Source organism: Aquila chrysaetos, chromosome 4 (genome assembly GCF_900496995.4).
Source record: "Aquila chrysaetos chrysaetos chromosome 4, bAquChr1.4, whole genome shotgun sequence".
Classification (NCBI taxonomy): Eukaryota; Metazoa; Chordata; class Aves; order Accipitriformes; family Accipitridae; genus Aquila; species Aquila chrysaetos.
Window position 1 is genome coordinate 20,366,613 of NC_044007.1, and position 27,968 is coordinate 20,394,580.

General features: G+C 38.6%; 1 protein-coding gene across 1 annotated transcript in view; it reads left to right on the top strand.

Annotated features, from left to right (window-relative positions):
* The first annotated feature begins 19,565 nt into the window (after positions 1-19,565).
* The window catches only part of ANGPT1 (angiopoietin 1), a 163,354-nt gene continuing 154,951 nt past the window's right edge, over positions 19,566-27,968 (top strand). The window contains exon 1 of the mRNA XM_030012726.2: positions 19,566-20,247. Coding sequence (XP_029868586.1) covers positions 19,951-20,247 — 297 coding nt within the window. The 5' untranslated portion in view covers positions 19,566-19,950. The remainder of the gene's footprint in view (positions 20,248-27,968) is intronic.

The following is a 27,968-nucleotide window of genomic DNA, read 5'->3' on the forward strand; positions in this document are numbered from 1 at the left end:
GAGCAATACTCATACTGAGCACTTACATGTACACCTCAAAGAGCTTTTAATCATTGGATGCTTAACTAATTTGCAGCAGATATCTTAACTAACAATTATAGCCTGCCTTTAATTCCCAAAGTATTCATGTGCAGACTGTAACTCTCAAACTGTTCAGTCACTCAAAGCTCTTACACAAGTATCTCTTTAAGGAATACTTTCCAACTGTTACGTTTCACTCCTTAAAAATAATTCACACACCAATTTCTGCTTTTATTTTGATATAAAATAATCTAGTAACTATTTAGCACTTATTGTGTTATTTAAAAACATAATGCATATGTATGATAACATAACCTTAATGGAAGATCTATTTATTATATGCTGTCCTATTCAGTAAAAAAATATATTATTAATTGAGTAGTAAAAGTTCAAGTTTTAATGTAATTATTTTAAATAATGCTATAGTATTTGAAGTTATATACTAAGATATCATTGCCACTGGCCCTGTTAGTAATGGAAAGTCAGAAATATCTTCTTTGACCATATATATGCTATATCTTTAACAATTTAAATGAATTAAAAAGAATAAAATAAAGAAATTACTCTTTATATGAAGAAAATGTTTCTGCCCTTAGGGTATTAAATATTAGTTCTGGAATTCTGACACAAGAATGTCCTTTCACCAAAAGCCTCAATAAAGAAAGAAAGTAAGAAAAAGCTGGACTGTTAGCTTCTAATGGAACCGCACAAAGAGAAAACAGTGTTTGCTGACGGTTCCGAAATGAAGCACTTGCATGCTCAAAACTGGGTGCTAGCTCATTTAGGATGTACCATCTATATGTTACTAGATGACTTGTGGGCGGGGGTCACAAGGGGGCTGTAGCACCATTTGAGATTTGATCTTCACTGAAGGCTACTTTTTAAATGATGCGAAAGCCTTCTCCTGCCTCCTGAGGGAAATGTCCAGTAAGGAGTTGCGCATCACAGAAATCACAAGCAACGACCTATGCCTTCTTGGAGATGCAAAACCAAAGTATTTATATTTATACCTACATTATATGTATAGATATGTAAGTCTATCTATAAAATAATATTATATATTTTATCTTATTTATATATATATATGTTTGCATATGTATGTGTATAATTTTATATATATCTTTATATATGCATAAACCACACATACACTTATATATGTATAACCAGATCACATAGCAGTAACTTCTCAGACCAAATGTGTTTGAAAGTATGTAATTAGAGAAGACAGTTTTGATGTTTGCCTTTGGATGTTTTAAAAAATACAATTGGTACTTACTTCCCTTCCTTTCAGATACAGAAATTTCTGTGTTGATCCAGATGTTCACTTCTACCTTCCTAACAGAGAAACCAAAAAACAAAACGACTACAGCCATATGCAAATAATCAAAGCTTTTTCCCAAGTAATTACATCATTCATTACACAAAATGTCCCTGGTTTAAACATAAGGGTGTCATTTGAAGTGAAATTATTACGGAACTTTTTTTTGGTCAAGTAGTTTCTCGGGGCTACTCTATAAATTCATAGAGTTATTTCAAAGAAGTCTTTTTGTCTGTGGTCTTCTGCCAGAATGTTACATGTAAACATTATAACTGTTAGAAAAGCATATGAAAACTGGAAATTTGCAATTTAAATCTTCTAACACTTAACATCTTCTTTCCTTTTTTAAAAAACAATTTTATAGAGAGATTAAATGCCCATAATTTTGTTTTCCTATAAATATTTTTCATATAGCGCTGTTAAAGAATCAACTTTTAAAGTATGTTAGTATGTTAAACATGTTACCAATGTTTAATGTAGCCTGGCCATCATAAATATATAAGTAGGAAGATTTAATGTGAAATGCAAGTAGTAAATTTATATATCGGTGCTTTGCAAGGCTTACAGTTAATGAGAAGGAGATACATTTTTAAAACCTCTCCATAATTTCTTTTGATGGGACAGCTGTGTCCTGCACACACTGCAACCCAGGTGAATCCATTCTTGCATTGTCCTGTACAATAGAGCTATTTGACACAACAAAAACACGGTAACATTGAGGATTTAAGAAACCATATACAAATTATGTGGAATTGAAAAACCATTTTATAAATAATTCCTTGTCTGCTTTTCAGCTTTTCTTTCTGTATTTCAGATTTGTTTTTTCAATAGCTTTCATTATTTCTTGAACTTCTAAAATAGATTTGTTCATGTTTCTCAGCATGATGGACTGTGTTGTTTTAGGCTGCAAGCAGTAAACACACATTTAAATAATAATTACCTCCTTTTTCTGCTTTTCAGGCTCTGTATAGGGTGACTTGATCACCGAAGTAAGGTAAATGCACAGAACAAAGTGTCAGAAGAGCTGTAGGCTACAGCGTGTCCTCTCAGTAGAGCTTTACCTTCTTTACCAGTCCTTCACACTAGCAAATTGTTGTCTACTTGCCCTTCTAAATTACTACTAGAACTTTGAAATCACTTATGTCTGACTTTGTGGCAAAGATGGCAGTCCTTTTAGTCCTCTTTCTTCTTGGGAAAAGGGAAAACCTCTAGAGTGTACTAAAGTACTGAGAGAGAGAATGAGTCGGGCGAAAGTGATTAGAGAACTTAAAAAATGTTTTCAGAAGTAAAATGGATGGGAAAGCATTTACAATTGCTCTTTAGCAATACTGCATTGTAATGAAAATTGAGAATGTATGGAATATAATAATAAATGGCAAAAAGATGCGAAAACAGAAACCCCTTTTTTTACAGAAACTAACTAATAATACTGTCTGGTAGTGAGGGACAGGCTGGATTACTTAATCTTTGCTTAAAAAAATATGGCTAAAAGTATCTTGAGTAATGCCATTTCTTCAGTGGAAGAAATGATAAGTGGGCATTGCACGGGTTGTAGGTCCTGGTTCCCTACACTAACAAGAAACGGCTATTTTGGTACTTGGAATGCTTTGCATAATAAACATATTGGCATAGACTGATTCATAATCACACCCTTCAGTCAGTCACTCCCTTACTAGTTCTGCTTGTGTTTGTGACATCTTTGGTGGTGCAAATTTACACTGGCACTAGCACCATTGTTTACTCAAGCATTTCAGTTAGTTTCAAAGCTACCAGGTCATAAATATCTAAATGTAGTTCACACTGTTTCTGCTTTTGCTCTCAGTGGCTATTCGTGTTGCATTTTTCACCTGATATGAAATAGAAACCAGTGCAATTAAAGGATTTTTGCATCTTTACACAAGCTGCAAGAATAAAGATGTCACAGCAGAAGCCTGTACAAATGTGCATGAATGCTGCCTTTCTAAAATTGTCAGGATGTTGAGAATTCTCTGTTGTCGTTCAACCACTTTAAACCAGTCTGAAGGAATCAGTTCATTTAGGCCATTTGCTCTTGTTTTCAACCATCCCGCAGTTGCTATCTCTTTCCTTGTGACCTGTGTAGGCGTATGGCAATGCAGAGCTAGAGCTTGAGATCTTTCTTTCTTTAAGAAGGAGATGACTGCATGTGTCTGTTTGTCACACACCACAGTAATACAGGCACTGAGTTTTGAGCACATTGAAATGCTAATGCCGCTACATGTAGTTTAATATTACATATAGGTCAGCGTTATGTGTAAAGAGGCAAATGACATTTCTCCAAGGACAGATAATATTATTTATAACAGCATTCTTGCACTTTTCAGTGATAGTATCAATTGTTTACAGCTGACTGAAACAAGAAGTTGAGTTGGTCTGATAAGGGATTGAGGCTTGGGTCCAAGCCCAGATCCTTTTACCAAGGCTGCAGTAGAGTGTGTTGTAAGACTGTGTAGCCAGGGAGTTGCTGAAAAAGTAGCATAAGTATTTTTAGGTAAAAACCTGGTTCCACAGCAAAACTTTCATTAACATTAATGATTTCAAGATTGCGTCCCTACTGTGAGGCTGATATATCATTTATACAGGGCATTTTTAAAATAAAAGCCTTTGCTAATGCCGGAAATATGACATCGCCTGGACTGAGTGAAAGGCTTCATTTTATTTTCATTTATGAAGATTATGTCTGTTAAGACAGCCTCTAATGGTGAAAGCACATTCTGGTATAATGATTTTGTTGATCTTTTAGACAATTTTCTGCTTTAAACACTGTGGAGGGAACAGTAGCTGAAATACTTAATGAAACATGCAGTAGCGTGAAAATAATTGATCTCAAAGTGGGAAGCTTTCCCGTTAGAGAATTTCATAAGTAAAAGCTCAGTCAATGGTATTTCTTAGTTGGCAGTCACATATAGATTGGCAAAAATGTCAGTGAGCTGGAATTGGTAACCCGAATATAAATCTCTATCTCGTCTGTAACTTTGTTTAGGCACCGACAGAAAATTAGAGAGAAGATGCAGAAAAAGGAGAGGATTCATTTCTTATGTATTCTGCAGGACATAAAAAAGGATCTGTTTTTACTAGTGATCTACCAGCGATAGCTGCTGATATACAGCAATCGGCCTCACTTACTGCGTTTATTTAAGGGAGGGGTGATCAGAGCGTGGCACCGCTGCCCCGTGCCCCGGCTGCCCTGTGCTCCACGCGCTCTCTTTCGCTGTTGCAGCCAAACCCCCAAAGCAGCTGCATTTACAGACAGGGGAAGCAGTTACCCTGACTACAAAAACTACGGACTATACGGAACGTCTCAAAACACGATCACGAAAACTTTGATTTTAATTGACTACTTTTCTTGTAAAATGCGGTTTGTGTTTTTTTTTTTCCGCACCAGTGACGTAAATTCTCCGCTTTTTTTGGCCGCTACTGTCTCCAGGTGTGTGTTCACTCCTTGCAAAGACAGGAATTGATTTTTTTTTTTTTTTTTTTTTTTGTCCCCTTCTCTCCTTCTCCTCTTCCCGCCCCGGGACGGGCGCGGTGCGGCGCGAGGGCCAGCAGGGGGGGCCACACACCGCGCGCGGCCGGCGCGGGGAGGGCTCCTGCGGTACCGGCGGCGCGGGAAACCCGCCGGAGGGGCTGGCGGCAAGGGCGCGGGGTAGGGGAGCGCTGTCTCCAGAGGTGCGTCGGCAGCTAGTCAGTAGTGGAAACTGCTTCCCCAGGGGGAAAGAGCCGCTCTGTCACTGTCCTTCCAATATCACTAAAATAAACAAACAAACAAAAAACCCCAACCTTTTTGGATCAATACACAAGCAGAACCCCCCCCCCCCCCCAAAACCAAAACCATTTTCCTGCATTTAAAACATCCCTATTTTGAGCATATAGCAAAGAGATACTGATAATTCTAATGACAGTACTGCTGGGATCAGGCTGACTTCTGACAATCTGGTCTTTGCTCCACTGCAGTGATTAGGATTTCCTTTGTTTTGAAACATATTCAGAAGGTCTGTACTGATAAGTGCATGAGAACTGAAACTCTCTCAACTAATGTTTTTTGAAGTAGCCCCTCCTACAAGCATGAATATTCTAGAGGGGATTTAATTTTCAGTTATCTCTTCAAGAGTAAAATATAAATGTGCCTCCACTGCATCAGTTAAATCCTACATGACCATGAAAGATATTGTATGAGCAACTTGTTCAATTTTGTATCCACTTAAATGCAGTTTACCCACTTTTACCTTTTTTTTTGCAACAAAACTAATGACTTTTTTCACTAGTAGCAGGATCTGTATAGTAGGTAAAAGCAGTCCTAGGTGATCCTTGTCCTTTTCTTTTGTTGCTACCACAGTAAAATCATTCCTGTTAAATCAGACCAGTGCCTGAATGTAGAGCAGCAGCATGAAGCTGAAGTGCTAAACAATGGGCTGAAGTTTTCTGTTATTGGATTTCTCTTTTTGTATAGATTCAAACAATGATTTTCCCATCATAATCAATTTAGCTCAAATCTTCTGTATTTATTCCTTAGCCAAGCATTAAGGTAGACTCATATACTACAGAGAGTGCATAGGCTTTGTTTTTAGGCCCAGCTGCCCACTGCTGGGAGTGGTTTAACATTAATTAGAATTGCTTTACTATAAGATTCATCTGTGCATAGGTGTGCTCATAGTACACAGGCAGCATACTTCCAGTTACCCTTTTCTCCACTTATAAATCCCACACCAGTGGGAGATGTAGACATGGATCTCACTCCAGCTTCCCAGTAGCTTCCTGACCTCCAGTTTCACCTCTCGAACACCTTTTTTTTTTTTAGCTCATCTGAGGGAGTATTTTTAAAGTGAAACAACTCATTTGAACTGCAGATTATGTATATGAAAGCATATTAATTGATTATAACTGAACTTTTTGCAAAACTATGGCCTGGTTATATTTCCTTTCTCTTACTTGTTTCTTTCTCCTTTCTTATGGGATGCTCATCACAATGCCATCAGAGTGTTGTCTAGATTGGGGTATCATAATACTTACTTCTTGCCTCTGGCAAGTATAAGCAGCATTTCTACAAGGCTTTTGACAAAAACGTAGATTTAAAAGCATAACAAAAAAAAAGCACATGCATGCATTTACCTTGCTGAAATACTTTGCAAAGGAATGGTCCTTCCATCTGGAATGATAAACTTGTGAAGGTACTTTACATCCAAAGTCTTCAGCTGAACTGAAAACCCAGCAAACAACCAATATCTTTCCCTGAAAAGATGGCCTTTATTCTTTTGAGCTCCCTTGTACTGGAAGACATTTATCAGCCATGAGATTTAGAAGATCATTTAGATATCTTGGGCTAAGTTCATGCAACGTACTAGTCAAATGGATCAAGACCTTGAATGTGGCATGAAATTTTGTCAGTGTGGAGAGGAAGATCAGATTGCTTGCAGCAGCCTGTGCTGCCAAGGCATTCTACAGCATTTAGTAAAGCTTGAGCTTCAAACTTCCTGCTCAAGTACCTTGCATCAGTATGGTTTGGCTGAAAAGTGACTAAGAGCAGATCACTAGCTGTCTGGATGCCATATGGTTGTCTTTCTGTAAATTGTGTGGATTACAGTCTGAATTGAGTCTTTCACGTGTCAACAAAGGAGAATGCACTGTGCAGCTGAACTCTTCCCATCAGTACTGATCTGTCTTCCTACTGCGTTCAACTATTCTTTGTTTTGTCTGATCTCTGATGCAACAGTGATGCCTCTTGACGTCTTTTCATGATATTGCCAGCTGAATGGATCTATCATGTAGTAATTGAAAACAGATTATAAAAAGCATTAGAGAAAGAACTGTTTCTTTTTAAGACTCTATAAGTTAACAGACCTAGCAGTGGAGATGATGTTTCCTACCTCTTCTGATGGGACGCATTCTCCTCAAGAACAACTCTCATTACGTTAGCTGCTTGGTCAGAAGTTAGGGACTTCTGCTACTTCTCAAGTGAGACATCAGTAACGCATGGTCATCAGTGTCTATTGAAAAGAGAAGCCCAGGAGGATAAGAAGGGATCATTACATTATTTCCAATGATTGATGATGAGATGATGGCAACTCTCCTCATTGGTATAGTCTTAGCAACCAACCTCAAGTCTTACCAACCAGCCTCAGTCTTGATACTGACAGGTCACCTCTCTGCTAGGTGAGTTGGTTTCCCTTTATCTAGATTTGCTAAGGGTCTATTGGGGATAACATGTATGATACTGGGTGTTGAGGAATAACATAGCCAGGGTTGATCCTGACCATGTCAGTCAAACAGTAGTGTACTTGGAAGAGGGTAGGCAGAGGAGATGCCCTATCTGAATGATTCACTGCCTATTTTGGTAATACCATGACAGCTGCTGTTTGTCACTCGCTCATGCACCAGCAAGCATTTGGGTAATTGAACAGGGAATGGGTCAAGACATTGTTAGGATGTTGAAAACTTGAGTGAATGTGCTGACATTGGGGAGTACTGGTGGACAGATGATGTTCAGTCCATGGTTTCCATTAAGGCTCTGTGTTAGCAGTATGGATTGCCTAGCTTTCTGCAAGAGTGTCCCACACTTCAAAAAGAGCAATGAAACCACCTTTCACTACTCTTCTAGTGCTGCTACTCATCTTTGTTCCTATTCCATTCCCACCCAATACACAACATGTTCAAATTCCCCAAACAAATCCTCTAGTAGATTGAGCATACAAAAAGTCTTGAGGGCAGGGACTTCTCAAATTAAAGATTTGGTTTCCATCAGTGCCTCCCAAACTCAGCACCCTGTCTGTGTGACACAACCCAGGTGAGAACATATTACTATGTTTCTTCAGGTTTTAGATTCCACCTCTCTTCTGAAGTCCTGCACTTTTAACGGTGATACACTTCTTAGGACCTTATTCTCGTGGAGTGAAGGGTGAGTGACATGTTAAAAAGATACATTGGGAAAGGCTGAGGAAAAGAAGTTTAAACATTGAAAGTGTGGCAGAAGCAGAGAGAAGGGGATAATCTTAAGTAACAATTTAATGGAAAATAGTAACTATGCTGATGTTCTATTTCCTTCACATTTTATTAATACCGTGATTGCCTCACTTTAGAGCATTTAATACCACTTCTGCTCTGTGTTACATTTGCTCATGTTCCCATTCAAGTCTTCAGAAGTTTTCCTTTGCCTTTGAAAAAAAAAAGCTCACCTGTCATAGGTAGTGTGAAAACAGCATGGCACAAAGCGTTTTTCAAAACATAAATTGTTGATAGTGCCTGCTACAGAAATTTTGATTCATCCTCTTGTTTTGATCCAGTACTGGTGAAATCGTGGAATGGCGACATGATCTTTTTCTCTCATGCACAGCACAGAGTGGAACAAGTGGCACCTGTTACCTCCTAATGATCCTAGCTTGCACATTGACAGTCCCGAATAAAACATAAATTATACGCGCAATTTATTTCAAAAAGCCAGAACAACAACATAATGGCAACATACTAACGATGTCACAACTTCCTCAGCATTGCTCGGTTCCCATAGACCTTTCTGCCTGTTTCTACTGTACTGGATGACACCTGCCACCCTCCCTGCTTCCTACAACAGAGAGCACCTTCAGATGCACAGCCTTGCTTTGCACTCCCAGCTACCTTCATGTGTATTTTAGGAACTGTGAGTTTATGCTTGTTTATTGCCTAAGGCAGTATTTAGAGTGATGGTTCCATATTTCTCAAAACATTTATTTAAAAATACCGAATGAGCAATAGAGAACTTGCAGAAGCAGACTAAGGGTGGAGGAAACAGAGACACATCAGATGTCACTGCACTCTGCACTTCATCCCTTCAGGGTCATCTACCAAAGCCTCACCACTGTGTTTGGTCTTGTCGTGTTACTGCTGGCTTTTTACGGTTCCCAGCTCTGACATATATACATAGTTGAGAGGACTTGTGTCACTGCACAAACCTCCAATATTTCCAGCCACATGATGTGGTCCCCCCCACTTATATAGTGTCATGTGGGGTAGGTAATGAAGGGAACCTGAGTTCATGGCACTTCAAACATGGACGTGAGTGCAGCTAGGGCACATGAAAAAGCTGAGTACAGGATATTTCTTTTGTACACTTCAGAATCTGAGGAACAAGATTATATCATGGAACAAAACTCCCCAGAGTTTGGCTTGCTTGGGTCTGGATTACATCTTCAAAGCTGTACTTAGAATTTTGATAGATAAAGTTGTGCTCATTTTGCCACCTGTTTTAAAATAATGTTTTTCTATATAAAAAATATTTTTGGCCAGATGGTACTTTTTATAAATTACAGTAACAATGTTTTATAAATGATTGCAAATCACTGACTGAATACATGACATTATATAAACACTTGAATTTTATACCTTTTATACAAGAGATGTAAAGTACTTTACAAACAGTAATACTTGGATACAGACCTATCTAGTCTCCTGCTTTCTGTGTTTTTTCTCTGTCTCCTACTCTCCTGTTCCAGCACTTACAGTTCAAATGAACTCAGTGCCACAAACCTGGCTCTTGCTCTGGGACCTACCTGGGCATGCACGGCTAATAACTGTTCAGTGGGTATCTGCTGAGCACAGTCTCCAAACAGGAGAGGGACTCTGGTTATTTTAGAAAAAAGAACTGGATTTTAACAAGTCACGTCCTTGCCAATCTTCATCATTCTACCAAGATTACCCTCACCTGATCCAAAGGATGGGGTGTAATTACTGCATAGGAAACATGTGGAGAAAGTTGCAATTAGAAAATACTTTATCTCCACATTCTGAGTTAGAAGATTACATCAAGAATGCTAAAAACTGAGTAGTGTTTTAGACATTTTTTTTCCTAAGAATTATACAACAACTCAATGACGGAGCAGGGGACAAAACCCTAAGCTACCAAGAGTGATCTCTTCCCAGGTCATGAGCCCAACACTTTTCCTAAGAGCCAAAGTTAATATTTATCTATGCCCCATGGCAGTAATTTTGAAGGTGTTGATCTTAGGGATTAATTGCTGCTTTAAACAGGCAGTTAACAGTTTAAACAACATTTTTATTGGCATACAGTAGTTAAATGCCTAGTAGTGTGCTGATGGGTTTGTGATGATCAAAGTGAATTAGGAATCCATCTTTGAGTTACACGGTGTTAGAAGGACTGGGTCATTTGAGTACCCTGGGTTAATGTATGTGAGATGTACAGTACCTGGTGTACATAGAGAAGAAAATGTTCATTTTTAAGTATTGTACTTCAGTCCATTTTCTGTTCTATTTACATTCGAAAATGAAGCTCTCATGCTACTGGTGCTCCAGTGACCTGATGCTTGAGCACACGTGCTCCCAAGGACACAGTCCAGGTTGTGGTGCTCATATTTCAGCACTGCTTTTCCACAGGATACAGCATCATGCTTGGAAGAAGTATTGCCAGGGTGTCACAGGTCCTACGCTGCACTGTGTTCACAGAAGTGGCTGAAGAATCAGCTGTAAAACTCATTACACTTATAAACATGTTATTTGGATTCAATACAGTCGATACAGTATTTATATGACCACTGGCATTAGAGGAAACTAAAGATATTTGTAATCCCATTAATTATCTCCAGTTTTATGGCTTAGTGATTAGGCATTTTGAGATCTTCAGTGTGATTAGTAGCCTGAGACCTGTATTCTGTCTGCCTGCTATAGGTGCCAAGCTCAAACAGTGTGGCTATGTCTGCTTTCCCCAAGGAACCACAAACTGGCTGTGTCCACAACTCCAGTGAAGTGAGTTTCACACGCCTCTTTGGGCATCTGTACCAGAGCAGGTTGCACAAATGTGCTAGAGGGAATTTCTGAAGGGAAGGCAGTATGCCTTCACTGCGATTGCAGTGCAACGTGGAGACGTCTGAGATATGGGACTAGTTATAGCTACGTAGCACAGTGCCTGAGCCTCAGTACTAGGCATACCCTAGTCCACAGGACATGGATTCCTATCTCTATTTTCCAACTCTGTTGGAAAATACTGTCTCTGACTACTATTAATGACTTGGTCCTAGGAGGCCAATTAATCAGAGCCAACTCGTATTAAATGTTTGTCCCGTGTGAAATTATGACAGCTTGCTGTCTAAGTATAGGACGAGTGCATCCTATACTTCAGCTGAGAAGCGTGACACATGGATGTAGCGAGGCTATTTAGCGTGGCACAGCTGGCGTGCCTTGCTGCGGCAATTCCACAGGACACTGCTCGCAAACCATAGCTAGCCTCTTGCCTCACTGCTATTTATTTGTGTTGTCCGACTTTTTGTTTCCTAATTAAAAGTGACACGTACAATTGGGAAGAAGCTGATTGGACTCTTAAAATAATTTTGACCAGTTGATTGAGGTTTCTAATTAGTTAACCATGAATTTTGGTATTATGGGGATGCTGCTGGAATTGAGCACAGAAAGACAAGCCTCTGCCTTGTACCCGTATATGGAATGTGAAACCAGAAGCTGTTTGCAAAAATAAATAATAGGTGTGGGGAGAAAAGTACACTATAAAAATATAAGAGATATTTTATTTATAAACCACCTTCTTAAATAAGAAATAGTTGCAATTCTTAATTCCAGACTGTCTCTCTGTGCCTCTCCCTTTCAATGGCTACACTGCTGTTTACTTACCTCTGATACCTCAGATCCCTGGTGGCTGACTCCTGACTTTTTCTCCACTATCTCTGCCACCCAGAACCTAACTCTTAGCTGCTAGAAATGAATTAATAAATTGACTGAATGTAAGGAAGCTGCCACGATCCTAGAGACTGCAAGGTTTCAGGTAGACTGAAGTCCAATATGCTAGTCTTTCTATCAAAATATTCAATTAGTATTTGACTTAATTCCTGAAAATACATGTAGTTATATGGCTATATAATCTATTTAGTACTGCTGGGAAAAACACTTGAAATTCTGACTCTTTCCTTCTGAGAAAACAAGTGCGATTTCAAGGATTTTTTTGGCAAAAGCTGGGCTCGATCAGACCTATCATACATTCACATAGTCACAATGAGCTTGTATTTCCTGCAGTTTGAATTGAAATACAATTTTATGTTGTTTTTCCCCAGGTTCTAGAAGAATGTGCCAGTTTTTTTGGTTTTGTTCCATTTATTGCAGTTTATTAAAGTGTTTCCATTCAGCTGGGATTCTGCAGCTTCCAAGCTAGGTTGCCTATGCTATAAATCTTGGTATCGGTCAATGTCAAAAAAAGGTATATCATTCATGCTCTCCTCTCTGCTTTCTTTCCTACTATTTATCCTTTCCAGAACAAGTACCAGGAAGGTGATCCTGAATGCTGGAAGGCTGGGCTGCTTGCGTTGTGTGATATCATTACTGTTGGCTGCTCCTGCTAGAGTCAAACTCTGGGCAAAAAGTTAAGCTAAGGTGGATGAACGCTGAGAGTACTCATGGAGTTGAGTGTGCCCATTCATGAAAAATATAGCAAAAGTGAGAATTCAAAAAGCTGTAATATTGAAATTGCTCATTCTTGGGACTCTAGTTCATTTCTCATTTGGAATGAAATACGTTTCAAAAACATCATTGCCTTTGCCACATTCTCCTTTTAACTAGACACCTAAAACAATTAAGCTGTGGTTTTGAGGGCGAACTCAAACAAGAATAGCAATATAAGCTCTTAATCCCATATTTTCCCAGTTCAAAGCTACATCAAAAGATAGATATTTCACCCACATAATTAACTGTTATCTTGTACAGTTGAAGGATGGGTTTCATCCTTCCTTTGACTGAAAACAATGTGTTATAACTGTTCTAGAAAAGCAATAATGCCAGATTTTTTACAGAAACTTGTAAAATGGAGATTTGGTGCATTCTCTGTAGCTTTTTCCTCTTTGTCCATTGGTGTATAGATTACACCTCTTCCAGGCCATTTTTTCCAGTCCCTTTGATCTGCAGATATTTTTCAAACGGTATATAGAAGTTGACTAGAGCACCATAGCAATTCAAGAGGAAAAGTTGATGTTCTTAGCTTCTACCACAGCATTATATCCAATAAAGTTTATTTTCTGTGGATTATTTTAGCTAAGTCCATTCTATGAAAAAATTAAGTTTGTTAGGAAAATCAGTCTTAATTAGAAAAAAGTATCTACCTTTAAGGAAGTAGGACAGTGCTACCTCATAAATGCTATTTTCTTGCTACATACACTTTAGCCAGATAATTGAGTTCTTGAAGGACATAAGTACTGAGAATTGACCTGGATTTATGTCCTTTTCTATGTGGAGAAAATGAAGGAGAATGTTTTACATTCTAATTTTTAATTAGGTCAGAGAGCAGCCAAGCTTGACTTTCACAGTTTGTTGTTTAAGGTGTCATTCAGGTTGATGGGGGATCTGGCTGATGTGTCTCAAACAGCAGAATAAATCAGAATGCTCGTTCATGCCTTGCTATGAATATATATGCTTAAAAAACAAAAGTCTGATTCCTGTCTCTCTCCACATCCAGCAGTAGAAGGATTTGAACCTGGGACTCACCTCCAAATGCTCTGACCATCCTTGGCAGTGGTATCACTTCCCTCTTTGTTGCACCGAAGTTGAAAAGATCTGAGAAGAAAAGACTTTCTGATGAGGACAGAAAGATCGAGCTCACTGGAACATGGGGCTCAGGAATGATCAGTAGGTCTCATATTTCTTCTGCAGATAATGTTAAGAGATTTTGTCACCAATACGCTGGCTTTTGTGTCTCTAACCATTATGTATCTAGTGCTCCTCATGAACAAGGAGTTTAAGCGCCTGATTCAGGATTTTGGTTTCCATCAGGTAGGAAGGTTGTGGCCTTGCAGGACTTTTAACCCTTAAGACTCCAAAGGAGAGATCTTAAGTTGCTGACCCATAGAGTCTGAAGAAACTTCATTTTTTTGTTGCTAGGTATTCAACTTCTACCAGTATTCAGAATAATCTTTTTTATTTACATTTGACTGGGAGACTGCAATTTTTCCAGGCAAATCATACTAGCATGGTTCCTGCCTTTGTGACCTCAAGAATAGATGCACATATTGCACAGTACTTGGGGCTACATATTAAATTAATTCAGAAACTGAAAGTAATGCACCAATGGGTTGTCTTTTCTCTCCTGTACTTTTCCCTGGTGAGCAATAAGACCCGGGGATAGTCGAAAGAATAAGTAAACTCTTCAGCCAGACAACATTGCTGATAAATCATTTCCACAGAATTGCACTTTCAGTGTAATTTGCAACAGAAGGCACATTCACATGATAGGTCTAAAAGGCTTGTAGCCATATCACATATCTTTCTTTTAAAACCAGGCAGTTGTTTGATTTTGTCTAGGATTTATAGTGGAAGACCACTGTTGTTGTTCCTCTCATCAGCCAATTTAGATTAGGGCATCTATTTTTATTTTTTTCCAACAGAAAAGTCATGCCTGCTGTGTTCAGTTACTGTGCATCACACCTATTTGATAGGGTTGGGAGCTGGTCTTTGAAAATGCCTCAAGTATCCTGAAAGTGTGAAAGTTAAGGGCAAAACTTACCCTAAACAGATAACAAGAAGATGCCTTCTTGTTAGAAGAAGAGAATGAGAGCAAATTTAACTGAATTAATCTACACACTTTTTCTCTACATGTGTAAACTCGAAGATTGTTACGAATGTAAGAACAACTTGATTTTCCCATGTTCCCAACAGCATGAAAATAAATTCTCAGAAAACACCTAGCGCTCTCAGCTACCAGCATGTTTGGAAAGACTCCAATAAAGCTTTTGCCTGGAGAAGCCTCACAGCCTCCGTGTGAGACAAAATTCAGACAGGTCATAAGGCATAACCAGTAGCTCAGATGTTTCTGTGGTAAACCACAGTGTTCTTCTAAGAGCTGCTGTTTTTTGTTTTTGCTGTTAATGTTCCCAGCTGTTTACTTGTTCCCAGGTGTGAAATGAAATGCTGGAGAGCTGGGCTGGCCTGCAGTGTGACTCAGCACCCATCGCTGTATTCCTTTGAAGGAAGGATCTGGCAAGCAGCACTACATGGGATCATACCTTAAATATGCACATGTAAATATACAAGCTTCAGTCCTGAGGAGTAATTTATCTGAGATGACTACTTGCTTGTTCCCAGGAGAGTAAGAAAAAAAAGCATACAGGTAGTAGGAGAAAGTGTTGTTGCATGGTAAGTAAGTTTTCCCCTTCATCTGCTCTCAATACCGTCTGGATTCTGTAGGGTCAGGCAAATATCCTGCATCCCATTCTGGTCTCAGCACTATGGTAAATTGGGACCATCTCCACCGGAATCACTGGGGAAGCATTAGCACATAACCAGTCAGACTTATGGGACTTCAGATCCTATTTTATTCATTTGAATTTATATATTTAGAATGAAGTTCTTTGTAATGTGCTACATTAAGAATAAACATTTTGTGTCTTACTGTATAACACTGGTTTACCTAGAGATAAAAGCCTGCTTCTTATACCTATACTTAGGAGCCATTCTGCAGTGACTTCCTTTATACACTGAGGAAGTTGAGTTGGAGTAACTCTGCTTACAGCGTGTGACATGATGCAACCTTATTGCAACTCATGTGCAGCAGTAACACATATTGCAGCAGAAATGTAAAGAAACAGAAATAGATTTTCATTTCCTAGAATTTGAATTTGAACTCTGAGCATGCATATGATTCTGTGACAAAAGCCATTAAATTATATTAATGCTAGATATGTGGGAACTGATCATGTGAATGTAACTTCTATCTGGATGTTGAATTCCCATTTATTTTGCCTTGTAGGATTGGTTACATAGTGAGCTACAGTATTTTGTATAGCTACTAAATAAACAATGTGTATGAGACTTTGCATGGACTGGGAAGGAAGCTTCTGGATCCATCCCCTCCCTGTTACACATAAGGAAGAGTTCAGGGAATACGAAACTAGTCATTGTGTTGGAGGAAGTGGTCTTAGGAAAATAGAGTCTTTTAAACGCATCCATGCCCCTACTCAGTTTCTGGCTAAGCCACTGATTTTCTGTGCAATACTGAACATCTAGATTATATCTATAGTATATCATGTAAGATACTGCAGAAATACCCACAGTGACTTTGACTGAACTTTGAGAACTATTTTTTTCTTCACCTCACTGAAATTTTCAGGTCTTAAAAAGCTGGGACAGGTCTCATAGATTGTGTGGTACTGGGATAATAAACTGTACATTTATCAAATCAGGTAGAAGACACCAAACTGTTGAAACTCTTTGGGCAAGATGTTTTGTTTGTTTGTTTGGTTGGTTGGTTTTTGGAAAGAAAAAAGCAAATACCTTAATAGGAATAGGGAATTTTAGAAAATAAAAACTCTTCTTATTTCTAAACCTGTTTTCCTTAGATAAAATGGAATTCCTTAGAAAACTACACTGTGGAATTAAGTGGCTGTAGATCCAGAAATAAGCTTTCTTCTGTATTTGTTGTTCCACTTCTGCCTGGGAAGTATGCATGGAAGCATGAGTGTACCAGGGAGGACCATAAACTGAACCTGGCCTGGGTGGTACAATGTCCTTATCAAAGTGACTTTGCTATGTGTTTGAGGGAACAGTAAGGTGATCTTGGTGGTCCCTGTGTTATAGGATTGGGAATGTCTGTGCTGCTGGTTAGGGACCCTGGTGGCTAGCTCCAGCTCTGGTATCAGCAAGAGCGGCTCCAAAGCTTGCTGAGTTTCAGTGTAGCCAACAGAGCTGCTGCCATTTCAGCAGTCACTCCGAGTCCTTGCAAAGATTTAAGTGCATCCCAGCACGATTCATGACTGCCTTTCTGTGCCTCCCCTTGGGCTAGAAAGGCTGCAAACTGGGAGTGACAGAATGGATCCTGGGCTTCCCCCAGGCTCCTGCCAACCCTTCCGTGCCTCTGCGTGAGACCCCACGTGTTTGGACACACAAGATGTCTCAGCTGTGCTACCCCTACGACACAGATGTGGGCAGTATGTGGGTGGGGGGACTTGGTTCTCTCTGGTAAGGAAACCTTTAGTGCAGTGTGCTGGTAGGAGATGCTCTGGCTGCTGCACAGCTCTGCCACATCTGCCCAGTGTGGCACCTGACCATTATGTGCTGCCCGTGATCCATCAGTTTGGGGCCTGGGGTCAGGGGTCTGGCTTTGAGAGACAGGTGCTGTGGCAGGGAACTAAGCTGGAGACAAATGAGCAAATGCCAAAGATGCCTGATAACTCTGTGCGCTTCTTGAAGGTCCTTGTGGCTGTTACCCCTCAGGAAGAGGGGCACAGAAGGGGAAGGAGAAGTCACTTCAAGCCAGTGGGAAGGGGGCATGCAATAGCACCAAAGTGAGCCTGTTCTTCTGTGAAGTCTTTTCTTATCTGAAAAACATCAATTTTAAGTTTACAATCTCACTTTTCCATGTTTGCAAGTGAATAAGCCTCTTGCTTAAATACTCTGCAGAAAGTGAATGTGACATTTGTGTAAAAACCAGTATTTTAAAATATGAACTAAAAATCTAGGAAGCCTTTGTACACCCACCTTTGCTATCCCCCTTTTAGCTGCTCTGAGGCCCTTTCATAAAGTTCTCTTTTTACTTTTTAAAAAAAGCAAGTATTGTTACCATTTTTGTGCTTTGGTATTTTTGCTTTGCCTCATAGGGAATAGCTGTTTTTATGCTAACCCTTCAGCTCAGTGTCTGATGTGACAGTTTTCTTCCTGACTGAAGCTCTCTGATCTGATATGAACAAATATCTTGCAATTATGTTTCACAATAATTGCAAAGACAGTGTAACAAACCACAGCAGAACTAGTTCTGGTGATGGTGGAGAACTATGAGAAATGCTATATGAAAGCAAGCTATAAGAAGTTGGTTTTCAGAGGCAGAAAAAGAAAAAACAATGCAAAGGTTGCCTGAACAGTTCAGAGGTGGAAGGATAATCTGATTTCGCTAAAAGCAACAGTAGCATTGATGCTTTGCTCTTTGCTTTGTATTCTTTCCTTTTTTTTCTCTCTCTATATTGGACATACAGAGATTTTAAAGCAAGATAAGACATTCTCATTTCTCCATATTATTGTAGGGGATATTTCTTATTGGTTCAAATGCAGTGGTTTCTTTCCAGATGCAAGATGAAAAACCTCCACCCCCGGTTTTGAGCAGCAATAGCTTCCTCAGGAGCAGGTCAGATGCCTGGCTAAATATTCAAGGCAGTTCTTTTAGGATGAAATTGTAGTTGTGATACAAGTGGCAATTGCATGAGCTGAAGGTGCTTGCACTCAGTATTCTCGCAAGTATGTTTCCTTGTGGGTAAAACCTTGCAGGTTGTTTTTTTAGTGAAGCGCTATTGCTATTTAGAAGACTAACTTACATGGGAAAAATTGTGCAAAGTGGTCTGCATAGGTGTTGGCTGATATTTATGTAACAACAACAAATACTAGAGCAGGAACTCAGATCCAAATTCCTCTGAATTTCAGGAATATTCCAATCGTGTTTCTAATCTGTGCATGTTTGATTTGTCTCTAGCAAGTACCAAAGACAGTATTTAAATATAAGATAGTTTCTTAAATAGTTACCACAATCTTTTTCTGAGGAAGTTGCCCTTGAGAAAGTTTCTGCATATAACACAGGGTGCCTGTATAGCCCATACAGATTTGCAAATTGGAAGAAGTGTTTTGCGTGTGATAACTATGCAGTAGTACAGAAGACAATCTGGAAAAGTTCAGTCACCATCCCTCACTGCTTTATAATTAGTTACCTTAGTTGAGACGCCAAACATAGAAAATTACTATCCTTCTGAACTGCCGTTTCCCATTACTATGTGGCAGCCTTAATTTCATTATATGCTGTAAAAAACCCTCTCTGCAAACTCTGCTAAAGAAACACAATTGTCTTAGAAAAGTAGCTAAAGCATGTGAGGGTTAAATGTAGCTTTTTTCCCGTAAGTGTCATTTGCCCGACTTAGAATTCTTTAATAGATACTGAACAGCCCAGAACTGAAAGTATTTTTAATTTCAGTGCTTTGTATATTTACAGAGGGATTACAACAAACTTCTACACTTTATCTACATTTTAATAGGTCAGTGTGAACATATGAAGTGTATTAAGGTGGACTGCCTTCCTTATTAAACTTATGCGAATTCATCAAAAGCCCTTAGCAGTTGTATGCAATAGGGGCTGGAAAGCCATGCATGATTGAGGTCATGCATCCAGCCAGTTTGTAAGATGATCCCTCTGTACCGAGCCATCAGCCATCCTTAGCATAGGGGCGCACTCATACACGCATTCCTGTCAAGTCATCTTGTGAAAGGCTGCTTGCTTCCAGCTTGGCTTGAAAGTGCAACCTTAATAAAACTCACTGAAGTCTGAGAGAAAATAGCAGTTCTGCAGCAGATAGTGTAGGGGAAAGAGACTGGGATATGCATATGCAGCTGACTAAAGCAGGCTACATGCTGGACTGTAACAGAGAGGAAACAATAAATCTTAACTACTATGCAATAAATATTCCCAATTTTAACTAAGGAAGCTATCCTCATAGTAAAATTTAAAAAATAACAGTTTATCCAAGCTTGATTACTAAAGTGCGCTTCTCCAGTCCTTTTTCCAAAGACTTTAAGGGAAATTAACAACAAATTTAAAGAAAGAGGAAGAAAAAGTTTTTCTTAACGTAGGAAAGGAAAGTAATAATAACATGTCAGTTTTCCTTTCCCTTGCTTTCCTGGCAGCGATTCTTGCTCATATAGGCTGTAATACCCAGCGTCGGGTTCCAGAAGCCAGTGGGAGAAGATTTAACCGGATCCAGCATGGGCAGTGCACCTATACTTTCATTCTGCCAGAACAGGACGGGAACTGTCGTGAAAGCACGACAGACCAGTACAGCACAAATGCTCTTCAGAGAGATGCTCCTCACGTGGAACAGGATTTCTCTTCCCAGAAACTGCAACATCTGGAACATGTGATGGAAAATTACACTCAGTGGCTGCAAAAAGTAAGTGTTTCTTTTTTTTTCATTTCTCACTAAATGGATTTTTTTGGTGATGCTTACGCTGTTCAAAGATTTCAGTAGTTTCTATGAGAACTGAGGTAATAAAGATTGGTCTAGTTCGTGGCTGTGTAGGGGAGAAATGTTTCAGCCAGAGTGCACCCTTCTTAGTGACATTGCTCTTGGGAGCAGAATTTTCTTCACATTACTGAAAGATACAACTTCTTAAAGCTGTATCTCAAGAGACCATGAATGTTTGTGAGCCAGAGAACACAAAAATCCTCCAGAGACTCTAATGACAGAACTTACTAAGTATTCCTATAAACTCTACTTATAGTTCACAGCTTCAGATCAGATGCCATGCAGGATACCTGCTACTCTGACAGCAAAAGGGAGCATTTAAAAAAATCAGCATTTAAAGGCACTAGGTTAAGAATATGATTTTTCCTCCATAAATAGTTCCTGTAATACTATTCTACCCTGCTAATTACTGGAAAGAAAGAAGAAAATATATAGGCATTCACACTCCTAAAACTTCGCAGTAAAACTTTTTAATTGTGTAGATTACACTGGACTTGAAACAGCCTGTTTCAATTTGTATGTGTATATGTGCATTCTTTCATAGAAAGGGAAAAATGGGTTTGAAGGTGTTGCAGTAACTTAGCAGAAGTAATTATTTTTAAGAATTTGTATAATAGCTCTAAACTTCTAATGAACATTTTAGTATTTTATATATAAGCTGAAGTTTGGGCCTGAAAAGGCTTAAATATGTGAATAATTTCACTCATATGAGCAGTCCCATTCACCTTAACAGGATTACTCACTTGTGTAAAATTGCATACCTTGCAGGATCTTGTCCATGCTTTGCTAATGAAAATGCCTTGGGATAGCTGACCAGTAAAAATGTATAAACAAACAGTCTTTGTATATAGTTATTTGTGATATTCCCATTCTCACACTGGCATTTTGACCTGGCAAAACTTAGAAAATTGAGCAATTGAGTGATGCAATTAGTCATGTAAGATGGCACAAGAAAACTGCTGTATGTATCCATTTGAGCGATACATGATTTAACTCTAACACAAGTTCATACTAAGAATCAACATCAATAAAAATCAAGTGAAGACTCTACTAGGTGGGCTAAAACTTATTAGCATAGTTACTGTTACCTATCTATCTCATTTACAAGTTTTGTTTCATCCTGACAGTACACAAGACAGAAATATGTTAAAAAGCATATACAGCTGTCCCCATCCCCCAAACCTACTAACATCTTTAGAGAGGATTTCCTGATCTCTTGGTAAATTAATTGTGCTCTTTGCATATCTGGCTCTAGCAAGAGAGAAAAGATTCTGTCCAGTACACATGTGACTATAAAACAAAACATAACCAAGCATTTCTTTTTTAGACTACTTTCCTCATTTTTTAATATCTTGGTCTGCTTTGGGGAATATAAGGCTGGAAATGAGGGGATGTCTTTTGTAGAGGAAAGTATTTCTTAAGAAATTATTTTACTGTACCTTGGGAGGCTGAGGCAAGCACTAAAAAGAGGAAAGTTGTTATCTGTGTTTATGGACACGATTTTACTTGAGCAAATTGCCTGCTGAATCATGCTTGTAAGACTTTACTTATTCTGTGTTTGTCCACTAGAGACTGAACTAAGATCACTGTTTCACTCTGAACTGAACATGATGAAATATGAGTCTCTGGAGTGTGAAAGTCTGAGTTAGGGTTACTCCTCTCACACTTTGGAGGGAAGTGATTAAACAGGTAGGAAGCCCAATGAAAGGGGTTTATATTTGAGGACTCTTTTCTTCTGCAGTGATTGTAAAACTGGCTATGGGCAGAACCATTCCCCTCCTCCTTTCCTTCCCAGCCCCCAACCCTCTGCTCCCAGGGGTTTACATAAAACTGGGATTGTGCACGTATCCCCATGTGTCAGTTTACCCTGGAATGAAAGGACCCGTTTCTCTGTGTGATGGAGTACGGCTCACTCTGAACAAATGAGGCTGATGCAGCTCCATTATAGCATCTCTGAATACTGAATTTGCTTTGTTGCTGTTGCCACTACAAAGCACCTCAGCCATATCTCATTTCCTTTCAAAACAAGCATAATGCTTAAGTGTAATGAATATATTATGTAGATATCTCGCATCTCATTTTTATACTCTGCATTTATTCTTCCCCCTAGATTTTAAAATCAGATATAACTGCTGCTACACTAAACAGCACTTTACAATGCACCTGCTGTGAACAAAGTAAAGAATAATTAATGGTTATAGGTCTATGATTGGAAGTGAATAATTATAATAAGAAATAATGTTTAAGAATTTGAGATATATTCTGACTTACATAAAGGAAATATGTTTATGACTTCAGGTAATATATATAACTTCCATTAAAATTGTACCTAGGCAATGTTTGGCAGGGTGAATTATTTTCTCAGCACAAATGCTAGCCTGCAGTATTGAAAGAGTATTTATTAAGAACGTTTGTAAGAATCATGGTTTGCTCAACTCTGTAGTATTTTAATTTAAAAATATTTTTCCTTGATATCTAAACTAGCAGATTTCTAGAAGCAAAACATGTATTCTTTTTTTCAAAAAGGCAATTTTTTTATGCTTAAACCTGAAAATGCTTCTTTGATGACCTACAAGCTTGATTGTTCTTGAAAATGCACTTGCCTGGGGAGCCAGTTATAGGCAATTAAGTCCCAGCCTTGTCCATTAGCATTTGCATATCTATAGTCAGCAGAACTGGGATTGGTTGGCAAACCAGGGACACGGCAAAACGCTCTGCACAGAAACTACTCGGAAGAAGTTGACTTGGTAAACATTTTTAGAGATTTTCCTAGAACTGTTTATTTTAATACCGGATAACTTTCCCCATTGTTTAAGCTTGGGTTTCGTTTCTGCAATATGTTTATACTAATAGTTCAAAACAAACAGTTCATCACATTTTCTTTCTTGCAGTAACTGACTGGCACATGTGATACTGTTTGGTATTTAATTGCAGTGTCTAAGTATTGCCAAAGAGGAGTTACATGAAATGTTATCATCATGTCTTGCTTGGGAACTTTCTGCTAGTCAGCTTGCTGAATTTAAGGTATAGAAGGACTCAGTATACGTTCAGGATAGCTATATAGATGAATGTTTCATATACTTATCTCTCAGTCCAAATAATAGTAATAATTGTTATTATAGTAATAAGTGAGTTTTACAGGATCCACTCTTTCTTATTTTCTGATTATTATCTAAGCAGAATACCATAAAAGTTTTAAATGCATGCTTAATAATAGTATACTATAAGAAGCTAACACAAACTTACAAGTTTGAGCTGAAAGTGAACCACAATCATTCTGGTCAGCTGGTATCCGAACTTAGATTTTTTTTCCTTTTCTCTGCAAATATTGATGGCACCACTACACTTAAACCAGATAAAGAAGCTTCAGCTGACTTCCCTTTCCTTTCAAAGTGCCTGTGGTGTCACTGGCTATAACGGAAGTATAAAATGATGAGCTGGATTCAGTCACTAAAGAAAGAAATTATGAGCAAGTTTTCTGGGGTATCTGTAGCCATTTGATAGTCTACTTTAAAGTTTATTCTTACCATGGTTTTGATAAATTATTTGTCTATGGCATTCTCTGTGCTCTCTGCTGACTTCCTTATTTTTCAGAAGTAACATCGCAAGTGCTCACTTGGGTTTTAAACATGTAAGGAATCTAGGTTTTGAGGGGGACCAGTCATTGTATGGAAGAAACTGGCTTTTGGAAAGACTGGTGTCTGTCACTGTGTGCTGTGGCTCCATTGAAAGATTGCCCCTCTCTGCTCTCTTTACCAGCAGGGCCTAGCACTGCAACAAAATAGTAATAATATGTTTATGTGTGTGGAGTGGCTGGATTTTGCCTTAGATTTTATATGGTTTGCTGAAGATGGGAAAATTCCTTACATGTCACTCTTGCTGTGAAGCTGTGTGAAAGTGTGACAGAGCCTGCCCTGAAGAGGACAGATCTAAAAAGCTGTCATAATGTCCTATGAGGCAAATTTATATTAATATAAACATGGAGGTGGCCATAGTGTGTGTAAAATTTTGTCACATTAAGGAACCAATTTTCCCTAGTTGAACTATTACAAGAAATAGTAAAAGTTCCATTTTATTTATGGTTATGTTTCACTGGGCATTTTGCAATGTAACATGTGACCTTAAAGTCCACATAATATTTGGATGTTAAGTGCAACAAGAAGATCCATGATGATGTCCTGTTAATTTTCACAAATAAAAGCAGGTCATTAGATTTGGAATCTGCCATTCTGCTTGTGTGAGCATTACTGACAGGGCTGCGTAAGGCATGGCTTTCCAGTAAATCTTTCATTTTTCAAGGTGGACCAGGGCTAAAAGGAAACAGTGAGAAACCTTCATCCAAAACTGGCCGCTAGCCTTCTATTTAGCATGCAGCTTGAACCTGGTTTTCTTGTCTAGACCCAGAGACTGTTTACTATTCTACGTGCTCCTTTTTGCTTTGGAGTCAATGAATTCATATCCAAAGCAGAGCCTCACCTAGTGACTTTTGAAGTGCAGTTCCCATAAAAAAGCTGTGAAACAAATGGTGGGATTCAAATTAGTGGGATTACTTATATAGTATGTACTACTCAATGGGTAAGTATAGACTATATATAAAAGCCAAATTTGAGGAGCAAAAATAAGTTCATGGAAACAAACTGGTTCTGAGAAAATTCACACTTGAGTGTAAAATCAAAATTGCTTATTTACCTCCAAAAAAATCTCTTGGCCAATAATATGTTTGCATTTCTAACTTTATTAATCAAATTGTTGAAGTTCTTGGGATCTTCCAAGGTACCCACAAGAAAGAAGCAAGACTTCAAATGTGGAAATGCCTGAAAGCTTTACATTATTGGGGGATAACCTATTTGGCAATGGTGGTTTTTTTTTAAAGCAGAGGGATCAGAGAAGTAGACTGAAGGGCAGTCTCACATGTTGCCACATTTGGTAGCAAATTACTTTAAAAAAATATTTCCCATGCTTGGACAGAAGGCTTTATCACAATGTGCAGTAGAACCTGAATGCGTTTATTTTCAGTGATGACAGCTGTAATTAGGAACTTTCTGGTAACAATAAAATATTACATTTATTAGTCATCAGAACTGTCCAACCAACATGCCCAGTGGGAGATCTCATTTGGAGCACTGAGAGCTTTTCTAAATGAAACTGATATAAAGTAAATGGTGTGTCATTTTGAGGGTGCTGAGAACTCATCGTTCCCATTCCCTTCTGTGGTTTGGAAGCAATCTCTACTTCACAGTGCTGGGTGCCTTGGAAAAAAAAAAAAAGACAACCCATGTGGGAAAAGTATAGAGCTGGGTATTTTAGGCCTGCATCATCCCACCCAAACTTCTGGCCAAAACCCAGAGATACCCAAGATAGGTTTTTCTTTGCTGTGGGGAATCTCTCAGTGATGTGTCAAGAGACAGTAGCAAGCCCAGAGGAAGAGCCAGCCATCTGAACTGTCCTGTGGAAGTCCCTGCTTCTCTTCATTGACTCCAGGGAAATCCTGAGCAGCTCGCTTCCTGATTTAAGTGCGTCAGTTAAGTGGGATGGATTTAAGCTTTACTTCTGTCCATGGCTGTAGCATAGACTTCCCTTGTGACTGCAAGGAAATTGTAAACTTTAAGTATTCCTGTTTCCCTTTTCTAACACAGATATAGTACTACTACTCAAATTCACAAGGCTGTTGGGAGGCTTAGTATGTTATTTTTTGTGTTGCTTTTGGAGTCTTTCTGGTGGAAGGTATTTTGTGCTATTAACAGTTTATGTATGATAATAATACTTCCAATGTTTACAGAAAACAATGTGAGATTAAAAAATATTTTGGAAGGAAAATAATTTTAAAATGAGTAACTAAAATAGTTTATAAAAAATAAGCAGATAACTACAATGAATATGAATCTATCATGCTAAGTAAATTTTGCAGGTTGCAGTTGAGTAAATGGATTATATATGTCCTGCTAACAGTGAGAATCGTCCTCATTCTTGCAGTGTTCTCAAAACCCGTCGAGCAGATGCTGCTCCAACCTGTATTCATCTGAGATAGATAGGACTGTAGCTTAGTCTTGTATGGATTCTCAGGAAGACCAGTGAGGAATGGCTAGTTTTTCAGAGCTATTGTTACCAGCAACTTTGAATAAACTTGTCATTATCAAAATTGGGCTCACTTGTGTGATTTATTGCAAGCATATCCTGAAAGGTGAAGATACTTAACAACCTGCTCGTATTCATCTCAATTTACAGTTCAGCTTAGTTCAGTCCTCTTCTCTGTATTTGCAATAAGATGCAAACAAGGAAGAGCTAGTAAATGAGGACATTCTAGAACCAGTATCACGGTTTTAGCTGTGCTCTAAACCTCATCTTCAACACCAGCAGCTCAAGTGTCTTGAATAAACAGGCCTGGTGTAAAAGTCTTCCCAGTAGCATAAGGATTTCCTCTCTTGTTAAAGGGTTGAAGTTTGATCAGGAAAAGGAAATTGAAATAGTTTCATATTTCATAGGAAGGGTTCTTTTTCTTATGAAACAAGCTGTACTTTAACACAAGGTTATTCTTGTGTAACCACATGTGCATATTTTAGACAGTGTTATGAAACACCAGGGTGGTGAATATTCATTTGGAAGGGTAACTTAGAAATGTCATAAATAGTTGCACATCTGCACTACATTCTCATTAATGTTCCTGCACAAAGATCAAGCTTTGCTTTTCATTACCTTAGTTAGGAATCAGGTTAATCTAAAACAGTGTAAGTCACTCCTAAACTGGGATAAGAAGTCTACCTGGGGACTTGCACCAGCTTGATTATCCCTGTTTAAAACTGGTGCAAATCAAACTAGTGCAACTTCCTTTTCTAAACAAGACCTAACAGTGGGGCTATACTTAACTTTGAACAAACAGTACAGGCTGTTAAAGCAAGACAGGTATAGGGTCAACTGGAAAGATGTTCAAGTTACACTATTCTACATTTCCAAAAATGGTTCTCTTTCAGAATTAAAACAAACCAACCAACCAACCAAAAAATAGATTAAGAAAATTTTATAATTCCTCAGAAGAAGTCATATAAAAAATCAGTATTCTAGGCCATGGAGCTACATGACTGAAAGAAATTTCTTATATTCTCTTGACTGGCTTCTAGGAGCAGAAATGAAAAAAAGAAAAAAAATCCAGTAAGAAAAGGGTAATAGTTAGAGAACTGTGCTAGTTTTATGGTGGAATAGGTGTGTCTTTAGCAAAGGTACTTTAAAGGTCTCTTATATGGTAGTACATGGTCAGTCATATGATCTGTGTAACTATTCCTGTCTTAAAAGAGAGAGAAATAGGCTGCAAGTGCAGATGCAGTCTGGCAGTTGGAAAATCTGTGTTGAAGAACCATGAATAAAAAGTGGCTGATCAAAAATTCTGTAAGAATGCTGCAGAATTTCTTCCCCTTGGACACCTTGCCCTGGTGTGTGACTGCACACATATACGTGTGCACATACACACATATATGCATTTAGATTTTAGGAGTGTTTGGTGTTAAGGTACATGGAAATCTGTTTCTAAGTGTAGTGTCTTAAATCTATTTTTATGTTTTATACCTACTTACCTGCTGTCAACCTGTTGTTCTCCTGGAACTGGCCTGTTGGTTCAAAAAAACTAGACGAGTTGGTAGCAAGATGAAACCTTG